We start from the raw sequence: 18,118 nt of genomic DNA, 5'->3' as shown, positions 1-18,118 counted from the left end.
CTTTTCATCAAAGTTGTGACAACGAATCGATAGAAGAACAGCCTTCCATGGCAAGGGACCTAGAGCGAGAGATGTTACTGATGCCTCTCCCATGATCAAGCCGCCCCTGACCTGGTCCTCTGCAAGTGCTCCAAGCAAGGGGTTTAGGCATGTTCTTACCCGCATGCTGTCCAGAACTGCGTCCGAGTTGAGATACTAGCGCCATAAGCCGCCACGGGTCGCCATGGTTCTGGGACGTCCTCATGATAAACCTGATCCGTCGAAATAAGGCGGCTTGGTCCTCGCCCGATCTTGTGCAGGCAACAAACTAAACTAAGTCTTCGATTACGCATCCTGCAGGCTGACATAGGTTTGCGCCAAAGTTGACTGGGTGCCGATTAGTGAATGATAGGTGGAGGAAGCTTGAAGAACTCACGACATTCGAGCCCGATGAGGCGGCTTGAATATGGAATGAGGCCCAACGGATCCAGTCTATGTATCGACCCTGTTGTCGCTAGGGCAGTGGTATGCGACAGCCATCAAAGCGAGTCTGGACTCAGTCATAAGCCTGACATCTTATTTTAAGATGAATACAAACGCCCTACCATTAGTTCATGATGCTTCTTGGTTTCTCTCTGAGATACTCTCCAGTCATCCTCATCTCTTACCCCTCTTCCCGTTGCGTTTCATATAACCGATATCATGGACTTCCAACCCAAGAAACAATCTTCCAGGCGAGGTTCCGAGACTACCATTCCATCGCGGCACCGATCAAGTGTGCCCTCCCCTTACACCCGACCCCCACCACAGACGGCCTTCCCACAGACACATGCCGGATTTCCAATCAACGACTCATATCCATTGGCTCTGCCGCTCAATCAAGGAAATTCTGGGCAAGGCTTCCCGACTTTTGTCACACCAAGCGCTGTCGAATACTCGGACTCCAGTAGCTATCGCCCTAATCATAACACAGTCACAACGGGGAACCCATACTCGAGCAGTGCCCCGGCAAATAGCATGATGTCCTACCCGCCCGTACTGTCGCAGGCAAATTCCGCCTATGCTGATCGCTCGTCATATGGGGTCCAGGCAACCTCGACACACCAGTCATTTTTGCCGCACCGCAGTCACCCGAATAGCCCTTCAACGTCTTATTCGGGGTTGACAGGTCACTCGTCCGCCGCGAGTTCTTCCGGCTATCCCTATGCCGCCAGTTCTGCGACAACAACCCCTAGCGCAGCGAACACGCCTGTACAGCCCTTGTCACCCACACTTATGGGAGTAGGGAGCTGGGATAATACCAGACAGCCCAGAGAGACCTATCAGCAACCAACTGTTGACCGAAGCAATCGGGAAGGACGTAGGGTTCACGTCACAGATTTCCCACCCAACCCCTCGCGATCTGAATCGACAGAGGTCCATCGATCCAGCAGGTAAGGATCTCTTTCAGTATCCGTCATTACGTGTCCTGATTGATTCCTAGTCCTCCGAGAGAGGGAGACATCCACATAAAGAGGCGCAGCGTTCGACCTTTGGGGTCGTGTAAAGATGACCAAAAGAGCACCAGCTCTCGGCCACGCAAAGACGACGATAAGGACGAGAGAAGGAAACGGACACGGAACGAGCAGAGACGAGAAGGTGGTTCGGACAGACGTGAGACGAAAACTTACTAGTTTGGCATGCAACTTCCAGAATTCTCTCTTCCTTGCTGGGTTTGCAGTCACTCTCAAGGGTTTCCTTTGCGCCCCTAGAGATTTCTTTGTATTCGTTGTGGTAAAAGTGGTGTTGAGATCCAATCAACTTCTGGTTAGGATAAAATTGTTTTCCCTTGCTGTGACTAGCACATGTATCAGGGGGTTCCAAAATGCAATTCTCCCAAGTTCTTTCTCGAAATCGTGGGAAGTTTGGAAACCTTTTTCCACTTCAATCCCCAGATGATATGACGCATCAACATTCGGCTCTAATCATGATTCCTAGCGCTTGGAGGCGAAAAGAAATGAAGCTGTCAGATATTAAGCGACTCCCGGCTAAGCACATGTGTGTGTCCAATAGGGCACCCTTTCCCAGTGAGGCTTCAAGGGCCCATGAGGCCGAAAGTGATTGATTGGACTGAGGCTTGTGAAAAAGTGAGGCGGAGCAGCAAGATACGTCTTCTCCGCCGGGGTAGTTCGAATCGTCCCAACCAAAGATTCTTGCTTTTCTCTGCATAGCCCTTCTTGTGTCATTGGCTCGGAACCTTGCCTACTTACGATGAAGCTTTTTCATACCAGGACACGGAGGTGGGAGCCCAATCAGCGACCCGAACTTGGACTTCGTCTGCATCGCCACCCTTGCTCTTTATACCAAGTTAGTGGGCCTTTCTTCCAAAAGAGACCCTTGCTGCCGAGGCTTCTCACCTTTCCACACAAATATGAACGAACTTGCTCCACCGTATAGCATTTGGCAGGTTTAAATCATGGAAAGCCAACTGGGATGAGTGGCGCGGACCGCCCGATGAAGCCACGTCCAACCCAGTGGGAGCAAGGACACCGGGGTCCAGAGCTTTCCATACCTGACCCCTGGAGAGCATGTTAATAGAGTTTCTGGGGTCCTCTGTCTTCCGCTGGACTCGTCAATCATGTGATCAATAGAACTTGAGCAAAGCACTGCCAATCACTCCAACGTCGCCACAGGTGCGAGGCTGCGGACAGAACATGTCCAATAGTTCCCAGCCCATGCGCAGCTTGAGAAGATGAAACCCTAATTCAAAGACACTTTTACGGAATTTGCGACTTCTGCCATTGAAAGAGATTAGATTGAGCCTGGTAATCTGTATCAACAAGCATTCGGGGGGCGAGCGGACAGAGTACGAGCCCCTATGAGCGTCGTTCATAGGAACCCCTGATCGTCAAAGCAGTAATCTGTACGGAGTACTTCGTAGCAGGACTTATCCGTGCCGTGAACACATGTCCTTCTTTGCTAAGGTTTTGCAGGGGAATTAGCCTCTGCGAAGTTTGCCAAACTCGGTCGAATTATCCGTATTTGCTCTTCACTGATTAGTCGTCCTGTCTTTACAAACATGATATCGACGATTGAAGCTTCCCTGTAATTACCGTATCCGGGAGGGGCACTGAGGGCATGGCGCATGCATCGTCCCCAAGACCGGGAGTCAATTATGGGGCACACAAAATCCGGAGGCCCGGCCCTTGTGGGACAGGACCGGCGTCCAGCCCGTCAAACGTCCACCGGTGCCGATCGGTCTTCCGAAACGATGTGCCATAAGTGCGAGAGCTAGGCTTCAGTATACTATTCCGATTCATCTCGCTCTTCTTCGTAACGAAATTGCAATGCGACAATGTCCAACGGAGCCATCCGTCACTAGTAGCTAACTGCCGGGAATAATGTTCCGTATCGGCAGTGCTCCGCGGGATCGAATAAAGTAAGTAATGAGATTGACACCTACATTGTCTCCCTGGCAATAAGAAGAGTCTAGTCGGCAAGACTTCGATGCTAAGACACCTTGCACAGAGAAGATGGACGGCGTTGAGGGCGCTGTTGAGGCAGCGGCGGCCGAATCACGACACTGGACCCCGCGATGGCGACACACCCCACGCCAAGGGGTAGCGAATCATCAGCGCTTCGCAGCACATCATCAAGCATCGGACCCCGTTGTAACCCACACGACTCCCAGAGTGTTATCTGGGCAGTTCTCCAGTATCCGTGAGATTGTGGCCAACTTGAAACCTCCCTTAGCGTAGCGCGATGGCCAGTTTATCAGGAAGCGAGATACATAAATCAGGTACGGGATCCCCCAAAATTAGAAGACGTTGTGGTTTTGAAAGTTGCGGCTGCTCAATTCACCATCTGTTGAGCTGCTCTCTGTCTTTCCGTTGTAAGTGACTAACCCTACGGATTCACTAGAGCTCTCACCTCTGCTCGGCATGGGGTCAGAGCAGGAATACGCGTCCGCGTCTCCCAAGGGAGTAACGGTGGACGAGTTTTCTTCAGACGGACAAAACTCTGCAGTACTCGAGAAGAAGAAAGCGCCATGGTGGTCTTATATCTGGGACTACGAGCCGGGCCGATCGCAGGAGGAGCGCGTATTCATCCAGAAGCTCGACGTCTTCCTGATAACGATGCTGAGCTTCGGCTACTTTATCAAAAACCTCGACCAGACGAACATCAGCAATGCTTTCGTCAGCGGCATGAAGGAAGATCTCGCAATGAACGGGAACGAGATCAATCTCATCGACACAGCGTGGACCGTCGGCTGCGGCGAGCATGTTCTCGGGCTATTTGCAAGCTGGCGTCTATAAGGGACTCAACGGCGTCCATGGCTTAGCAGGTTGGAAGTGGCTATTTGTAAGCACCCCCTCGATCCCATATGGCGTGCTTTGGTGGAGACGACTCCTGCGAAACCGCGTGCTGACTCGGCCTCCGACTTACAGATCATGGATGGAATCATCAGTCTGCCAATTTGCATTGCTGGATACTTTTTCCTGCCCGATCTCCCGGAGAATACACGAGCATTCTACTTGACTGAGAATGTGAGTGAAACCAACTTCACTAATTTTGAGGGACCGCAGTTATTAACAATCACCTAGGACCGTGAACTTGCCCGCAGGCGGATGGAGAGTGTCGGACGTGCTCCGCGAACCAAATTGGGCCGTTCTGCTTTCAAGCGAATCTTTGGTCGCTGGCACGTCTACTTTCTGACCATTCTGTACATCATCTTCATCAATATTGGGCCTTCCAGCAGTGTGAATCCCTTCTCTCTCTGGCTCAAATCCAAGGGCGAGTCTGTGGAGAAGATTGTAAGTTGACTTTGCTCATGGTTGGTCTATGGTATCACGTAGCTAACATAGGTATCAGAATATCATTCCAACGGCGGCTTCAGCTATTCAACTGGTCCTTACGGTGTCATTCGCCATCCTCTCCGACGCGATCCGCCATCGTGCCAGCGTCATGTCGATATCCACCTTCCTCGGTGGTTTCGCTGCCTTGATCCTCGCCATCTGGAATGTACCAGACGGGTTGAAGTGGTTTGCGTTCCTTCTCCAGCGCGCATCCGTACCGTACGGACCACTCAGCATGAGCTGGACGAACGAGATTTGCGGCGCCGATGCCGAGGAGCGTGCAATTGTCATAGGAATCATGAACTCGCTGGGCTATGCCTTTAATGTCTGGGTTCCGATCCTGACGTACCCTCAAGTTGATTCGCCCAAATTCAAGAAGGGCTTCATTTTCTCGACTATTGCTTTCGGTGCCCAAGCACTGATCACCGCTACGGTGGCCTTCTTGTACAAGCGAGACAAGAAGAAGGAGGGAATCACCAAGAGAGACGAAGAAGGTGTCACGGCGCCGGCCTCAGTTCCTAACGCCGAATAGACTTTTGATCTCTATGGGCCGATAATAGATTGGAAGCATACCACCTGCACCTTCAGCTTAATCTTTGTTCCGATGGACATTGGTCTCTTCTAGTCTCATTGAGATAAAGGTACTTGGCTCACCAGTACCGACATTTCTTATATCACATGCACTTAGCAAGCATCTTTAGACATTTGAGTTTGAGCGTTTTCATCGGCATCTAACTTACTAAGGCGTCTTAATAGAATATCTTAGACACTTCAAGTCTTCTCAAAAGCCCATTCTGAGCACCCAGATTCTTGCTAGAAATAATTGGTGTGACGGGCCAAGGACTTTTAGATTGGATCATCGGACATTCTCATACCATATTGTGACGAAATTTAACTCCCAAGTCAAAGTAGTTTTAGTCGAAAGTGCGTATCACCATGTTTCCTGAGGTGCTCTCGGGTCATACATGCACGATACATATCAACACTTCATAATGAATATGCGTTGAAATTAAGAGGTTTGGTATTGCCTCTTCATCTGAAGAGAATCATGCCCGGCGCAATGTTTCACTGATGAACAAAGCTTGCCGTCTTGATCTGCTTCTCTTATACTTATCTCTTTATATACTCGCAACAGTAACAGCAGAGTTTGCAGCCAAAATTTACACCCCGGGTTTTGTGTACTGCAGCTTGCGTCTGTAGCACATGTTTTCTACCCCCTGAACTATCTGCTGGGTTCTCATATCAAAGGTTCAGGTGAAACGAAAGCAATTCATAGCGTAGGTACCTGATGTGATTCATTCAAACGCGGCTGCAATTGACAATCACCTTGTTTCATCAGTATCACACCTTTCTCATGACTTCAACGTCCAGATTGAACCTTTTTGCACATACCACAATGCTCTATTGAATAGTGCAATGATTTTGCAATAAATTCTCCAAGACTCACGATTTCCAGGGCTTGAGTGGCTACGCCTTTCACCTGGGTAGGGTTACAGCCTCTGCAAGAGCTTCCCAGACATGCCTCGCGAACAGTGCATATGATACGGGACAGAATGATTGCGATGTCTATCATAGGGCTAGGCAAAAGTCATATAGAAGTAGAACACTTTGAATTCTCGAAACTCTGTGTTCAATCTAGACCCAGTTGGGAACACTCGGGATATCATTGTCTTGCATGAGTCCGCTCGTTTGTCTCTTATCATGATGTCACCATCTTATATATGAGACTCGACATTCAAGGGGCTTGTCATCTCACTCAACTTGCTATTGAACAGAGATGACTACCTTAGTTGGGAGGTACCGACTGCCCTCGAATTAGTTAACTTTGTGATGTAATCTTCTTCACGTGTAGCATTGACTGTCCCTTGATAGGCCTCAATCTCCTGGATGGCAATTAAGCCGCCTTTGAGTCAAGGCTAGGGAAGACTGGCAAATGAAACTAGGTTTCCTTTCGGAAAGTTTAGTTTGTTTTTCTTGTGAACGCCACCTCATCAAATTTGTTTAAGGCTTTAATCATTCGCGAGACAAGTCCCGACAAACCTGTTTCGTAGCTCACCTTCTCTTTGCACAAAACTACGGTGCCAATTCAGGGTTCTATTGCCTTTTGTACTCAACGTTTGTCATTCACTTATACTTCAAGTTAGATTGTTGCCTAAGTTAGTAAGCAAGTGAATATCCCAGACGGCTTTTTGAACTCGATGCGTGAGCCTCTGTGGCTCAGCATATTTGGTAGTAGGTTTAGCCGAGACTTGGCTTAGGTTGGTTGAGATCCATCTACCCCATGCTAAATCCGGGAGCCAATCAAGAACGTGATATGCCGCTCCTGAGCACTGTGTCAAGCCATTCTCCGCCGTCATCGCCAACTCATCAGCCACGCCGAGATGACAAAAAAGAATCACATCAGTCCACGGTAGGGGCAACACTGTCCGGAGTCTCCGAATCTTGAATATGACGAGTTCAATACTATCGGGTTACCCCTTTGTCCAGTTGTTAGCAATTTGTTGGATGTCTCGCTTCGAAGCTGTGTGAGAACGCATACCAGACTCCTATTATCTATGGGCCATCGATGCTGCATTCTGAAGGCTCGCCCCGTTACCCCATTGGTACTCCACCCAACCTCGACGCGCTTGGGTCCGGTGGCAAAGCCAAGATCATCAAAATATCTCAAGGTACATATGAAAATCAACGGTCGATCGGATGATGGGAGTGACGAAGAAGCCACCTGCCGCATCGTGACTGGCGAAGGGGGCCCGGGATGGTGTGTTTTCGACCCTTGCATGTCAGATGTCGCGGAGTGCGCTGGGGCTCCTCACAACCAACCGCTCCCACCTTCCCCCACAAACGCTCATCGAACTCCATAAAATTCACTCGTTCAAATTGGACCGATCACCAGGATGTTGGAAGAATGGCCGGTTAATTTGCTGGCTGCACAGTCTAGTCCTCTAGGTCGCAACGTTTTCTGGGGTCACTCCAGGGTCCCGGTCGTAGCGCTGGTGGTGGGTGCGTGAACCCGGTATCATTCGGCATTTTGCCGTTGGTCATGGGCGTGCGGCTCGTCTCCAAATCTGTCGAGAGTCTCCTGGTAGCTCCTCGCATCTTTTCCCCTCATGGAGCTGGGGTAAATTGGGGAACCATGTCTGCCCATGGTGTGGCTCGTTGAAATACCATCGCCTCTGCTGCTCTGTTATCATGGTCTGTTATCGCTTGCTTTTCCAGCTGCAAGTTCCTGCTGCGACCTATTACCGGCATTCGATACAACTTCAGTGTGACGGGAAGGTTATTTAGCCTCCGTCTTGCTGTATTCAAGATTGTCCCTTGAATCCTTCCGCAGAGCTTTCGCTCTACTAGCATCATGCTCGTCACTCAACCCATTCGTCCACGGCCGATCAAGACTCGGTCAAGAGCAGGTTCGTACGATGCTTCTATCACGACAGCTTCGGATCCAGAATTTCTGACATGGACATCGTTGTTATGACAGGGTGCAAATACTGGTGAGTTGATGTCCGAGCTTCACTTTCATCTAATGTTGTGATCGTGAAGAGTAATGGAGGTGCTAACCACGCTTTCTAGCCGTGACAAGGTTGGTCATCTTGACCCATCTTGGATCTGAATCTTTGACCAATACCTCTCTAGAGAAAAAAGTGCTCAGAAGAACGTCCACAATGTCTTCGTTGTGTGCAGGCCGGTATAGTCTGTGTCTACGAGCCTATAAAGAAGAGGAAGAGAAGAATTTCGACCAGGCCAGTTGACACTCAAGACTCTATGGCGTCAGACGACTCAAGTAGCCCGACGGGCGGCAACACGGACTTCCAGACAAGCCCAGATACGAATATTGTCACTCCACCCGATGTCTTACAACTAGGTGTAGAAGAAACTTTGTCCCCAACTTCGGCCGTAGAAAGCAGTTATTCTACTTCGATAAATTCGGCATTTGCATTATCCGAAGACCTCGACGACACAGGCAGCTATGATTTCGGCTATGATGACTCACAACATTTTGAGGACGGGTTCGAGTTGATGGGGGATCTGGGTTGTCAGAAAGCAGCTGAAGCCCACCTCCCGCTCTCTCTTGCGACTTTAGACCAGAGTTATCAGCAGCCAACAGATGGATCCTTTTTCAGCGCCAGTTTCGACGTATCTTGGAATGAGCAATCATGGTCAACTGCATCCCCGCCCTTGCTGGACCTGCTCCCGCCGACCGGTCGTAACATCTTTGATTTACCAGAGAATACCGGCTTGTTAGACCACTACTCCAAGGTCATGCTCCCGACAATGGGGTTTGTAGATGGTGTCGCAAACCCTTTCAGGCAACATATACTTCCCCTTTCGCATAGGAGTTCCGCCGTTCGAAGTGCGATCTACGCGTTGGCCAGCGCACATCGTGAATATAGCGGTCTTGAGACGACGGAGGGATCTGCATGTTTTCATGAAAGAGCCGTGGCTGGTCTGTCTGCGATTATCGAGGATGGAGATGGGTTCGAAGAAGCTCTGGCGACGATCATCTTACTCATTCAGTACGATCTGGTAAGAGAAGTCATGACAGCGGATTGAACTTGACGCATCGACTGACTGGTGGGGTAGGTTCTACAGCGGAGCTCGGACAAAGTGGTGTATAATCATCTTCAAGGCGCCCGCCACATCATTTGTGCCATGCCATCCCCCAAGCCTGCGAGTGTGTTGTTCTTCGACCAGGTAAGCTACCTAGCGTTGCGGAAGTCTGATTGAAGGGATCTTTGACATGGGACAGGTGTTTCGCTACTTTGATGTACTCAATGCCTTGACGAACGGCACGTCTCCTGTCTTCGCAGCTCCCTCAAGTCGAGCCTACTCGCCAAGTACACCGCCACCATTCATCATCCCTGGTGGAATCGATCCAGTGTTGGGAATGGCCGATGATCTTTGGCCCACTCTGCACCGTCTCGCAGAGCTCATGGCGATGAAACGCGAGCTTCAAGCCGCCACAGCGATGGGACAAACATCTAAGTTCGCCGTCCTGCGTACCGAATACCAAACGGCATACAAGGCAATAGAGAAGGCCCTGGAGTCGTGGGGTCCGACACTGCCACCAGGCTTTTCCCTGGTTAACCGTATCGTCGACGGCCCCGAAACCGCATCAGAAGTCGAGCTTGCCAACATCCGGTGGATCACAAGCACGGCACTCGCATACAGACAGAGCGCCCTGGCCTTTCTTTACAGCAACGTTTCGGAATACCCTTCATCACATCGCCTCGTACAGAAACACAGTCAGGCCGCTTTGTGGCACTGTGCGGCGTCAGTGTCTCATGGCGGAGCAGGACTTTCCATGCTGTGGCCGCTCTTCTTCTCTGCTCGTCATGCCATATGCAGCAGGGACCGAGGCTTGGTGCGTCAGGCGTTCACTGCCTTTGGCAGCAAGAAAGGTGTGGTCGACACGGAAAAGCCGTGGGCTGTTGTCATGGACGTGTGGAGAAGGATAGACATGCGAGCATACGGCAAGGAGCAAGTGGGTTCTGAGGCCTGTCCAGACTTGTGGAGGCAAGTTGCGGCAAGCATGAAGTTTGGCCTTGTGTTTGGCTGAATGGGAGTGATTTCATTCGTACGAGAGTCGGCCCGGTGATTTGGGGACGGAGACGGAGACGGACAAGTCTGGGGAGACCCCAGTTCATGACCTTTTCCGGGGCCCTTGTTTTGATAGCTTCGCGGCAAGACGGTCGTTCAAGAAGGCAACATATGTTTTGATAAATGGGGTTGAGCACCGGTCCAAAGGAATACGACCAGCCAACAAAAGGAGTCACATTAGCAGTTTAACATACCACGATCGTTTCTTCTGACTTAGACTCGGTTGCACCCGCAGAATAAAAACGAGTAAATTTCGCATCATGGACTGTTCATCAGCGCTCTGCACTAGCGTTTCTGGCGGAGCCCAACATCCACATCGTCGAGCAAGCTAATGCAGCTCATGATTGCATCCGCTCGTCCACAGGACCAGCAACTCCTTCAGGTGAGTCGACGTGGCTCGACCAATGCCAAACACCACTTTCATGATTGTCCGCCAACCAACGTTGGAGAACAGGGAGCCGCAGGGTACATTTCGACCTTGGTACAGGGTTCTTTTCAGCCTGATTGCCCCTCCGCAGATCCAGGGGACCGGGGGCGGCACGGAGGCCAGCGAAGCTACTTAACAGCTACAGTAACAACGCAGGCGCCTGAGCCTAAAAATTGTAAAGGTAGGTATGGTGTCATCTTAGGTAGCCAGCTGCTGTTTGCTTCCAACGCCGAGACGTTGCGGCAGACTGGGGCGAGATATCTGCATCTGCGAGTGTTTACCGATCTGGGCCTGCAAGCTCTTTAGAGGCGCAGACGTCCTTTCGTTTGATTTTGGCGCACCCTCCATCACATGAAGCCATGCGTGCTGGCTACGCGTTGTAACCTTAGAACGCGGTGCAAATACCGGAAGCGGTATTTAGCCTGCGAGTTTTCGTTTTCGAAACCGAGTAGCGTGACTGTGAGGGTTCTACCCTTTTGGAGTAAACGGTGAGGGGAAGAGAGATGAGGGAAGACGGTCAAGTCACATCTCTCGCTCACCCTTCCTCGCTTCTTGGGTTTAAATTGCAATCGATGCAGACTCTCTGGGTAGGGCTGAGCGCTTACGCGGTGTCTAAGATTGAATTAACGCCCAGATGTGCGGACAGTGTCATGGGTCGCAGAGATGCTTTTGGGATCGAGGATCAACTGTCAATCCGACCTGATGGGTTCGTTTGCTCCGCGTCCTATGAAGAGCAAATGATCCTCGGGAAGTCGTCGCACGCCGCGCACACCGGCCGTCCGTTTTTGTCATATCTCAGCTCAGCATTAGACGGCACAACAGTCGGTGACACCAGTGCATGCGAACAGAAGTACCCAAGCCAACCAGCCGCGCCGGTCTAACCTCCCAGAGCTTGACCTGAGGCTGGACACGCATTTGGGGCGTCATGTGATGGATGCAAACTCGGGCTCGATTTGCGAGCAGGTGGGAGGGCTCTGGCCTACTGACTTGTGCTGACTATGTGGACTTCATGTTGTGTGAATGCCTGGTAGACGGGCGGCCTAGACGTGCGTTTGCTTCTGCACCACCCCACATGGCTGCCGGATCCCGGCCGTTGGTGTTATTTCTCCAACTGTGCGAGACCAGCGGGCGGGGAAACTGGATGTCCTGTTCTCCTAACGAGTGAGGGGTGTTCGATCCAGGATAGAGGGTTAGTATTGCACTCCTCCCTGCGCCATAGCACGTGGCGCAACTTGGAAGTCGGAAAGACTGAGAGTATGGGGATCCTGCATGTCTAAGGAGAAGCACGATCTCTCCGGATGTCTACTGGGCAGAAGATTTGCTCGTGGTTGAAGAGAGAAGAAGGGCAGGAATTGTGTGGCGCTTCTCTCAGTTGCGTGGCCTGCTTCCAGCGAGCGGGTTTGCAGGACGATGATTCGATGAACTCTGGGACTGTGTGGGCTGCTCCGTGGTTGGCTCGGCTCCAATGTCCTCTTGCTTCCATCAGCCACATGTCGGAGGAAGTGCCGGATAGTTTGCCAGGGCCGGTGGGGCCGGGGCCGGGGCCGGGCCGGAAACTGGAATGGGCAGCTTCCCGCTATAGTTGGATGTTGAAGGGCAGCTTGGGAATTTCACTGGAGTCGAATGGCAGTTTCATGAACATGATCTTCACATTCGTTTGTTCCCCAGTACTCTCTGTGCAATGTCTTGAAACTTCATCGCTCGACTGGGAAGTTTGAACCTCTAGGTGGAACTCAGGCCAACAAGTTTCTTGGGAAGCAATAATTGTGGTATTTTGTGGCTGGACTCAAAGTAGTATTTCCTGCTTCATTTCATTGATCAAAATGGGTCTGAACATGTAAGGACTTATTTCCAAGATGAAGTCTGGGTGTCCAACCAAGGCACCATAACATCCACGACGCCCTGCAAGTTCTCAGGGAACAGCGCGTGAGAAGCATCTTCAACAAAGACAACAGTGGACCGGTTGCCCACCAGCCCAGTCGTGTAGTTCCACTGGTCCTCCCTCCTCCACGGGTCCAATGTTGCGATGACGTCCAAGATCTGAGTAGTGTTGCTGCCGATTGTGGTGCTCGTAGGAGCGCCAGTCACGGAGCCCATAGCCTCAGGGAACCAACCCGTCAACCATAGGGAGGCATTGTGTCCGGGAGCAAAGTAACCCAGCTCCAAAGCAGCGAGACGTTCCTCTACGGAGTAAGTATAGTTGCTCGCAATGTTGGCCGTAGCTGCGATGGTGGCATTGGTGTTGATGCCGGTGTTGATGCACGCCAAGACGATCGAAGGCACCTTTTCCGGGTAGGCGGCGGCCATGTTCTTCGCCATACGTTGTCCCGCGGCATGGCCGAGTACCACAGCCTTTCCGTTGCCAAAGGTATCAATGACCGAGACGAGGTCAGCGCCTACCTCGGCCCAAGTGGTAACGATGGGGCCGGTAGATTCGCCCATGCCTCGGGGTTGAGGACGCAAGACGCGGTAGCCCGCGTCAGCGAGGGCGGTCGAAAACTCGTGGAAATCGTCGATGCTGTCCCGGGCATAAGAAGGCCAGACAAGCAGTGACGGGCCATCTCCCTCGACGAGGACCTGGATGGTGTTGTTTGATGATCCAGTGAGGTATTTTGTGGTGTATCCGGCGGATGCCAGGCCCAGCAGAGCGGAGGAAGCAAGAAGAATATTGATATACATCGTGATACAGCCTCCTTTTTCTTCCAGACAAGCTTATAAGATTCGACTTTTGAACGAATGACAGAATCTTTGCCGAATGTACGGCTATAGTCAAGAGAATGTTGAGTGACTGATGAATGATGTGGTGCAGGAGGTTCTGCAGCGGACGATCAGAGGCATGATATATACAGAAACAGAATCCATAGTGCCGCCTCCCACTTCACCGGGAGTTGAAAAGCTTCAGTCGGGACCCCTGAGCTTTCTTACGACTATTATCCGTTCTGCACCGCAAATCCCACAGATTAGAGTTTACAGACTTCTTGGCGTTTAAACATGGTGGCGGTACTACCGATCTGTGCGACGTCGGCATCTTGAATGCGTAGCACCTTAAAAAACGAAAACCTCCTTAATCTACCAAAGATCGTGTCTTCTCGGACATGCCATTGTTACGCAGTAAGTGGCGCACACCGAGTGGTACATGTTAGTTTCGAATGCTTCATTATCGGGTTCGAAAGGTTCGGTAATGTCACCACAACTTAACTTCATATCGCAATCCCCCGAATCACTCTGAAGTAGTTTCAATTGATACTTATTCTGAAGCTAGTAGCAAGCGATAGTATCGAAGGAGCCCGAAGCTGACAATTTTCATTGATATATCGGCAAATGCATCCCAAAGACGTTCTCAACGAATAACTCACAACTATGAAGGCTGCATTTGGGGATCGAAAACACTCAAAACTCCGTCAACTTATGAATAGCGATTGAAAGGTCAGCAGCCAGTTCATCCCAGCATATCAAGTACTCTAGTCATCAAAAGCCCGGCCGCCAAGACCTGAGAAGCCGGTATAGCGCCCCTTTCCGTTCAATTATTCTCCCACATACCGGGACGGGATTGATTGAGTTTCTCTATGCATTCATTTCGAGCATGGCCATTGCGGCGGGCGGCCGGTAGGCCACGCCATCCCGCGGAGGTTTAAACTTCAAATACACGTATTTGCCCCGTGCCGCCCGGAGACACGAGTCGTGCTCTCAACGGACAGTATATAAAACACTGCTCGTATGCTGTCAGTAACACCGCTAAGTTAGAAATGCGGACAGAAAGGAATTTTCAAGGTCGGATCACTGGCAATGGCTGACATATAGTTAGCACTCGCCTCTCTCAGCTCAGGTCCTTGATTCCGAGCCGAACAAGATTATAAGTCCCATGGTTTCTCTTCGTTGAGAGTGTTGATAAACTTTCGACACAAATTCATTTGATGTACAACAACTATTCATTCTTATTTCAACATCTCGTTTAGTTGTCGCTTGGTGGTTCAGTACTTGACTGAAATTCTAAACTGATGAAGATAAGCAGTATGAGCGTCTAAGGAAGTCAAATTTGCCGCTTTTGAATCATCATCCAGTAATAGGTTTAAGACTCACACCTCTACAGTCTAGAAGGGGGGGGGGGGGGGTTCGATGCAATAAATGTGTTGACGGTAGTAAAGGTGGACTTGGAAGTTGGCATGAGCATCACTTCCACCCACTGCACCTATTTTTCACTGGGAAGGAATCGATGGGCTCCACCCATTTCTCGTTCCTTCCAAAAGCCGACGCACTACCAATGAAAAGGTTACTGAGTTTCGTACATATCGAAAGGTTGCCCCGATGATGTCTATAATTACAAAGTCCTATCATCAGAGGAGTATGAATTCCGGAAGCGAGCGTGCTCCAGTGATCAAACATCCATGGCTCAAGAAATCCTACCATACTAATTGAAGTCATCCGCACAGGCAAACTTGCAAAGTTCTAGGTGCAGAAAACCTTGAGCCTGGGCTACGTCTTCGATTTAGATACGTTGATTACCTTACCTTGCTAAGAATACCTTGCTTGTAGAGTTGAATGTGCGAGCACGTGGTACAGCCGCAGGACAAGGGTGTCATCTACTAACAGAGATCGAGCATTATTCATTCGCATGGTTTGATAGTGGTACATGACTTTGATAATACATTTGAATGTTCGTACACGTAAATCTATGGTCTCCCCATCTATGGCCGACCGGCCCGATCCCAGAAGCCAGTAGCTGTAGAAGCCTCGGCAGCTCGATATCACTCCCAACACCGAAGCGCCCGCTGTAGAATCCCAAGTTCCAATCGCATACAATTCGTGTCTGTTTTCTTTCCCTTTCTCTCCTTCAAGCCAATTCTTGTTCCCTCCGCGCTTTAGCAATCGCGCGCTTCCCCAACCGCGTGAGCTCCGCGACGAAATCGTCCACGATCTTGACGTGGGCGACCTCGTTCGGCGTCAGGTGGCGATTCCGCATGCTCTCGACCAGTTTCGGAACCGAGTTGAGGAGCTCGATGTCTTCTTCGGATTGGGGATTCAGGGGTTGCAGGAGGAGATTGCAAAATATTGTGAGGATTGCTGACATGGGGTAGAATACCACCATCCTGGGCGCGTCCGGCGTTAGCAAACAAGGTTGGACTTTCCACGGGAGCCTTCAGGCTTCAGTCCAGGGTAGATAACTCACCAGAATGCCACTTGTTCCACGCCATGGATGGCTGCTTTGAGGAAGTAGAGAGTAGATCGGCTGGCCTGTACGGAGAGGGCCTGACTCGAACTGACGCCCTCCAACCCACTGCCTTCGCCGCTTGCCCAACAGCGACATCTCCCACTTGCTCGGTGTATCATTGCCATCAAGTAATGATACTCGAAGTGCAGAATTATCTCCTCCATACCTAGCCGTCCCTTCCTCACGACCGCCGTGCCCCGAGGGAAGGTCAACGTCGGCCTGTAGGACAGTGGAACCGACGTCCGCCATCGTTCCAGCTCATCATCGAGTTCGCGGATATCCCTAAGCAGTTCTGCGTCGCCCTTCTTTAGGGCCGACTGCGAGTACAATCTCGTTGAGATCTGAGATTTGATAATTGTCAACTGCAGGGAGTCGGGTGCGAGAGCCGACGTGATTGTTGCCTCGTCGAGAAAGGACGGCGAGCCGCCCTTGAGGTCATCTATACTCCGGATCCACCAATCCATCTTTGGCAAAGTCAGGTCGCAATGTTCATCATGGATGCTGGGAGGTTGCCCTGTTCGGAGGGATATATCCTTATCGAGCTTGAAGGACAACCAGAAAAGTCTGCGTAATTGATTCCTCACTCGTGAGGTGTGGTCGTCCTCGGCTTGGGGCGTCTGGCATGGAGTTGGACGGCTTGATCCGGGCTCGAGGTGTCCGCCAAGCATGAATAACACTCGACATGTGGCGGACTGGAACATGGCACCTTGTTGCAGATGGCCGCAGAAGAGGTGGTACATGCCCTATGATAAGAAATGTCAGCAAGGTTCTGAGTTGCAGTTGCGACGAAACATAGTGCTGACCAGCATGAAGACTGTCTCGAGAGCAGTGATGTTGGTACCCTGCAGAATGACTGCTACCAGTCTCTGGGCGGCGCCGGCACATGCCTCACCATCAATCTCGGGTGTGGAGTTCCATTCTCCCTGAAAGAGGGAAACTACGGCGAAGAAGGCAAAGACACATGCCTTTGCCGTCACGGACTCGAGAGATGGGCTACCGTCAGCTTGCTCATAGGCCAGCTCGATTGTCTCTTGGAAGAGGACGAAGTCGATTACTGGAAACGATAAGCCGAACTGGGATGCTCGGAAGAGAGCGAGATACTCTTCAACAACTGTCCTATCGGGCAGCTCTCCACTAGCGTTCCCTTCTGGGAAGTCTATGAAGATTGGGACTGGGTGTTGTGTCTGCCATAGAGGACCCATTCCAAATAGGGTTTGGAACGAGGCATCCTCTCCAGCCCGAGAGCGAATCCACTCTTGGCCGTCGGCAGAAAAGAAAGGGATGCCATTGTAGGAGCTGACATCGCCCAGATAGTAACCGGCAAAGTGCAGCTTCCCCACGGTTGCACCGGAAGCAGCCCGGGCTGATGAGTCATAAGATCGGCCTTGGGTTGTGTCCGGATTACCGTCGGCGGCCGGCGGATCCGGGCCAACAGTTGACATGGGCGCCGAGGATGACGATGGGGAGGCAGTGGATTCGTCCCGCGGCCCTCCCCCCTCCACCCCTGCATCTTGGTTCCGCCGAGCCGCCTCCAAGGCCTTCTCAATACGGTTGAGGCGTTCAACTAGGTCTTTTTCTGATCCCGCCCTGCACAGGTCGTAAATCTTTTTGTCAGTCTTGGCTGCTTTCCCATCGCACACATTACTCAACTTTCCCGAACGGGTGGGTACCTTTCAGGGGTGATCCACGGGAACGGAGACGGGGGATCGGAGGGGCGGAGACTCTCTCTTTCTCTCACCTCGCTGTAGCCACACGCTTCTTCACCTTGGTGGCCCGGTTGAACGTGCAAGCCATTCCATGGTGCTTACACCAGTTGCATTGTGGGACTGCTCCATCACACTGAATCTATCAAAGTTGGAGAAAACACAAAAGATCAGCATTATGTATGCGGTGTAAGACAACAACTCTTCTCCAACTCAACCTGAAGACGGGCCGGAAATCATACCTTTCGCCTGTGACAGGAATCACACGCTCTCTTCCTCATGTTGGCCTCTGATTCGACGAGAGGCCGCCGCTCAACGCGGCACGCAGCTCTTTCCAAGGAGGGAATAGAACAATTGAAAGGAAAAC

At 51.2% G+C, this 18,118-nt stretch overlaps 5 protein-coding genes across 5 annotated transcripts; 3 read left to right on the top strand and 2 right to left on the bottom strand.

Moving 5' to 3' along the window:
- Window positions 1-681: 681 nt before the first annotated feature.
- Window positions 682-1,652, top strand: CTAM01_05137 (uncharacterized protein; the record flags this gene model as incomplete). Its single annotated transcript, XM_060521167.1, has 2 exons — window positions 682-1,412; window positions 1,463-1,652. The coding sequence occupies 2 exons, from the start codon at window positions 682-684 to the stop codon at window positions 1,650-1,652; spliced, it is 921 nt and encodes a 306-aa protein (XP_060383973.1).
- A 1,839-nt stretch (window positions 1,653-3,491) lies between these two features.
- On the top strand, window positions 3,492-5,346 carry CTAM01_05136 (major facilitator superfamily transporter; the record flags this gene model as incomplete). Its single annotated transcript, XM_060521166.1, has 5 exons — window positions 3,492-3,678; window positions 3,880-4,241; window positions 4,407-4,505; window positions 4,563-4,772; window positions 4,831-5,346. The coding sequence occupies 5 exons, from the start codon at window positions 3,492-3,494 to the stop codon at window positions 5,344-5,346; spliced, it is 1,374 nt and encodes a 457-aa protein (XP_060383972.1).
- A 2,820-nt stretch (window positions 5,347-8,166) lies between these two features.
- On the top strand, window positions 8,167-10,371 carry CTAM01_05135 (uncharacterized protein; the record flags this gene model as incomplete). The annotated part of the gene is made up of 7 exons (XM_060521165.1): window positions 8,167-8,221; window positions 8,293-8,305; window positions 8,385-8,394; window positions 8,448-9,091; window positions 9,149-9,338; window positions 9,396-9,506; window positions 9,562-10,371. The coding sequence occupies 7 exons, from the start codon at window positions 8,167-8,169 to the stop codon at window positions 10,369-10,371; spliced, it is 1,833 nt and encodes a 610-aa protein (XP_060383971.1).
- Window positions 10,372-12,684: 2,313 nt separating this feature from the next.
- CTAM01_05134 (uncharacterized protein) lies at window positions 12,685-13,518 on the bottom strand (the record flags this gene model as incomplete). Its single annotated transcript, XM_060521164.1, has 1 exon — window positions 12,685-13,518. One exon carries the CDS (start codon window positions 13,516-13,518, stop codon window positions 12,685-12,687), a length of 834 nt encoding a protein of 277 aa, XP_060383970.1.
- A 2,152-nt stretch (window positions 13,519-15,670) lies between these two features.
- CTAM01_05133 (fungal specific transcription factor) lies at window positions 15,671-17,842 on the bottom strand (the record flags this gene model as incomplete). Its single annotated transcript, XM_060521163.1, has 4 exons — window positions 15,671-15,926; window positions 16,007-16,791; window positions 16,852-17,635; window positions 17,787-17,842. 4 exons carry the CDS (start codon window positions 17,840-17,842, stop codon window positions 15,671-15,673), a joined length of 1,881 nt encoding a protein of 626 aa, XP_060383969.1.
- Window positions 17,843-18,118: the final 276 nt, after the last annotated feature.

This window comes from Colletotrichum tamarilloi, assembly GCF_030869305.1.
Source record: "Colletotrichum tamarilloi strain Tom-12 chromosome Unknown Scaffold_13.1, whole genome shotgun sequence".
Lineage (NCBI taxonomy): Eukaryota > Fungi > Ascomycota > Sordariomycetes > Glomerellales > Glomerellaceae > Colletotrichum > Colletotrichum tamarilloi.
Note: the sequence above shows the minus strand (reverse complement) of the source record. Positions and strands in the feature narration are given on the sequence as shown.